At 63.8% G+C, this 3735-nt stretch overlaps 1 protein-coding gene across 1 annotated transcript; it reads right to left on the bottom strand.

Annotated features, from left to right (window-relative positions):
- Nucleotides 1-1298: 1298 nt before the first annotated feature.
- JUND (JunD proto-oncogene, AP-1 transcription factor subunit) lies at nt 1299-3324 on the bottom strand. Its single transcript, XM_067560934.1, has one exon. It carries the CDS (start codon nt 3138-3140, stop codon nt 2139-2141), a length of 1002 nt encoding a protein of 333 aa, XP_067417035.1. The 5' UTR covers nt 3141-3324; the 3' UTR covers nt 1299-2138.
- Between the last annotated feature and the right edge of the window lie 411 nt (nt 3325-3735).

The raw sequence follows: 3735 nt of genomic DNA, 5'->3' as shown, positions 1-3735 counted from the left end.
AGTGCTTGTGGAGAATCATGTCTTGGAATGCTGAAAATAAAGCTCCCGCTGGTGCTGCCTTTTCCCTTAGCAAACACTCATTTTTATTTCCTCCTGAGGCATGAGCAGAGCCCATCCACTTCCCTGCGTTTGTTTACTGCTTTGATTATGCACCAGTAACAGTAATGTCAGCCAGCTCTGGGCCTAGCACTGCACAACCAAGCACCATAGAAGCCGCACACACACCCTTTTGAGTCCTACTAAGGGGCTAGTTTTTAGAAGATCTGACAGCTGTGGGAAAGGTAAAGGACTCCATCCACCCTAGGCTTTAATACCAGAGTACTTCCCCACCTATTTTCCAAACATCAGTTTTTGTGGCCTGAGCATGATCAAGTTAGCCTGGAATTGCTTTTTAAGTAGCTCCCTTCTACTCCATTAGGAAATGGCCCGGTATGAAAGACGGCACGACAGGTTCACATGCAGTCACGCACTTGCAGTGGCTAAAATTTAATGTAACAGACTTCGTGTAAAATTAGAACCTATACCACCATTCACCTAATGCGTTGTTGTGGTCTAGGTTTTGCAAAGATTATCCCTCTAGAAACTACCTACCCGCTATGGATACCATCAAACACTGAATAAGGCGCAACGTTCACACTAAGGTTTCTTCGGACCACTCTTTCAGACACTGGTTTGCGCTTTGAAAAGGCATTTTCCTGGAAGCTCTTAACCAGTTTGCCGCAAATCTGAATAGGGCAGAGCTGTCTCCTGAGAAAACCTTTTGGACCTTCTCTGTAATCAAGGAACATCACAGGCCCATGCCCAAGGTAACCTACGTGATTAGGGCTTAAGTCCATTTTTGATAAAGTTGCAGAGCTGCAGATTCCAGTTAGCTAGAAGTCTGCCATTTGCCTAGTCACAGCGTTTCTAAGAAAGGAAGCAGAAAATGAAAGTGAAAGGGGCTCTCTCAACCCATTTCTTTCTTTCCGCCCCCTTTATGCACGCAAGGCCAAGACAGACAGTGCCACGGGAGGGTGACGGATCTAAGAACCTGACAATTTATTCCCCCGCCCCACATCACTCCTTCAAAGCCCATCTATTAATTCACAGAACAGCAAGACTCCAGGAACAGCAGCAGCCATTGCCGTAATGGCCAGGGAAAAGCAGCCCGCAGCAAACAAGCTGCCTGGCAACTGGCCCAGGAGTACTGGTAAGAAGTTGCCCGAATTACAGCATCTAACATTTTCCAGCACACCACCACACGCTGCTGTTTAAACACCCCTCTCCGTTAACCCAGCGATCCTAGCTGCTCCAGGGCAAAGCCCTGCACCCAGAGGAGAGGGAAGGATGAGCTACAGTCCGGCTAGGCAGCTGCTTCCCATGGCGGTGAATAGAGGCGTGTGCAGTGTCTACACTGGACAAAAGGGGGCATGCCTGCCCGCGTTTCTCACCTCACTCCACTTCTGTCCTTCAGTTATCAGGGAGAGGGGGGGGGAAGCCACCCTCCCTCTGCCTTGCGAAGCACCAACCAGGCCAGCACCAGCAAGCCCTGCTCTGAAGGCAGAGCTGGTGGCTGGTTTCTACACTACCATCTGTCTCCCCTTCCCCCCCCCCCTTCGCAGCAGCAGACACACAGCAGAGACCGCTCCTGGCACCATACTTTACTGCACACTGGAATGTGGAGCATGAACAAAGGGGAGGAACATTGGGCCCAGTATAAACATAAATAGAGCAAAGAAACACTTCAAACAACAGAACACTTGGGCTCAGAGCCTGGGGCGGCCCCAGGCCCCCAGGGGCACAGGCGGAGGAGCCTGGGCGGCTTGTGCAGTCTTGGCTTTGTGCACCCAGAGCCTGGGCCCCGAGTTTGTCTGGGCCCCGGCTAGGACAGGAGTCACGGCCGGATCCCTTGGCGTGGAGATACAGGTCCCGGATGGGCAAGAGTCCGGCTGGCAGGGCGTCGCGGCGTGCCCCCCCCTTCCGCTGGCCACCGCGCCCGGGGGGGGCGGTCTCTGCCTGCAGCCCCCCTCCAAGGGAGGGACCCTTCCCCCAGTCTCGGTCCGGCAGAAAGGGGGCGCAGGGCCGAGTCTGGTGGCCAGCCGGTGCTGGCCAGCCGGTGCTGGCTGGGGCTCAGCCCCCGGGGCCGGGCCGGGCCGGGCTCAGTAGGCCGGCACCTGGTGCTGGCGCTGGGGCAGCAGCTGGCAGCCGCTGTTGACGTGGCTCAGCACCTTCTGCTTGAGCTGCGCCACCTGCTCGCGCAGCAGGCTGGCGGTGGAGGCCAGCTCGGTGTTCTGGCTCTTCAGGCTCTTCACCTTCTCCTCCAGCCGCGAGATGCGCTCCAGCTTCCTCTTGCGGCACTTGGAGGCGGCGATGCGGTTCCGCAGCCGCTTGCGCTCCGCCTTGATGCGCTCCTGCGTGTCCATGTCGATGGGCGAGAGCGGCGGGCTCTCGCCGAAGCTGGGCGCCTCGGGCACGATCTGCGGCTCGTCCTTCAGGGCGGGCGGCGGCGGCTGCAGGCGGGGGTGCGGCGGCGGCGGCGGGGCGGCCCCCAGGCCGGGCGGCGGCGGGTAGGGCCCGCTCTCGGCGGCGTAGCCGGGGTAGCTGCTCAGGTTGGCGTAGACGGGCGGCTCGGGCGGGGGCGGCGGCGGCGGGCCCAGGCTGGCGGCGGGCGGCAGCTCCCCGGGCGCGGCCCCCCCGGCCCCGCCGCCCGGCCCCAGCTGGTTCTGCTTGTGCAGGTCCTCCAGCGCCTTGACGAAGCCCTCGGCGAACTCCTGCTCCTCGCTGGCCGCCGCCTTGGGGTAGAGGAACTGGCCGCTGGTCGGCGTGGTGGTGACCAGCCCGTTGGACTGGATGATCAGCCGCTCCAGCTCGGGCGAGGCCAGCTTCAGCAGCTCGGCCGAGCCCAGCAGGGCCGGGCCCTCCCCGCCGCCGCCGCCGGGCCCCTCGCCGCGCAGCTGGTGGGGCGGCGGGCCGGGCGGCTTCAGGCTGGCCACCACCTGGTCGCTGAGCCCCAGCCCGTCCTTCTTCAGCATGCCGCCGCCCAGGAAGGCCAGCGGGAGGCCGCCGCCGCTGCTGCTGCTGCTCCTGCCGCCGCCGCCGGACCGGGCCAAGGCGCCGCCGAAGCCGCTCAACACGTCGTCATGGTAGAAGGGTGTTTCCATCCTCCCCCGCCGGCGGCGGGGGGCCCGCGGGCCGGGCCGGGCTGGGAGCGGCCGCCCGGGACTGGGGGGTGCTCGGTGAGTGAGGGGGGCGGCGGGGGCGCACGGCGCTGCAGGCTGGACGCGGCCCCGGCCGGCGGCTCCTTCTCTCGCGCACACGCGTGAGGGCGGCGTGGGGGGGGGGCGCCCCGCGGCGCCTTAAATAGCCAGCGCCAGCCCGATGAGGTCACCGCGCGCGGCCCGGATTGGCTGCAGATGACGTGCTCGCCGGGCCACAGTGGCAGGGGGCGGAGCGCGGGCCCCACGCCCCGCCCCGCCTCCCCCCCCTCCCCCGGTCACCCGGGCGACCCGGCCTGTAAACGCCACAACAGCGCGGCGCCTGCTGGGTTTACGTCATGGGGGCGGGGTCACGTGGCGTGGGCCCCCGCCCGGGGATATTTACAGGCGCGGGGCCCGGCTCGGGGCCGCAGTGGGGAGAGACCAGCCCGTGACCCCCCCTCCCCGCGAGCCGAACCGAGCCGAGCCGAGCCGAACCCGGGGACCGCGGCATAACCCCCCCACACCTGGTCCCGGCCCCAACCCTCCCCCCTTTAGCGGG

This window comes from Emydura macquarii, unplaced genomic scaffold (genome assembly GCF_026122565.2).
Source record: "Emydura macquarii macquarii isolate MOO-44397 ecotype Brisbane River unplaced genomic scaffold, CSIRO-AGI_Emac_v2 contig_306, whole genome shotgun sequence".
Lineage (NCBI taxonomy): Eukaryota > Metazoa > Chordata > Testudines > Chelidae > Emydura > Emydura macquarii.
This window is presented reverse-complemented; position numbering and strand designations above follow the sequence as displayed.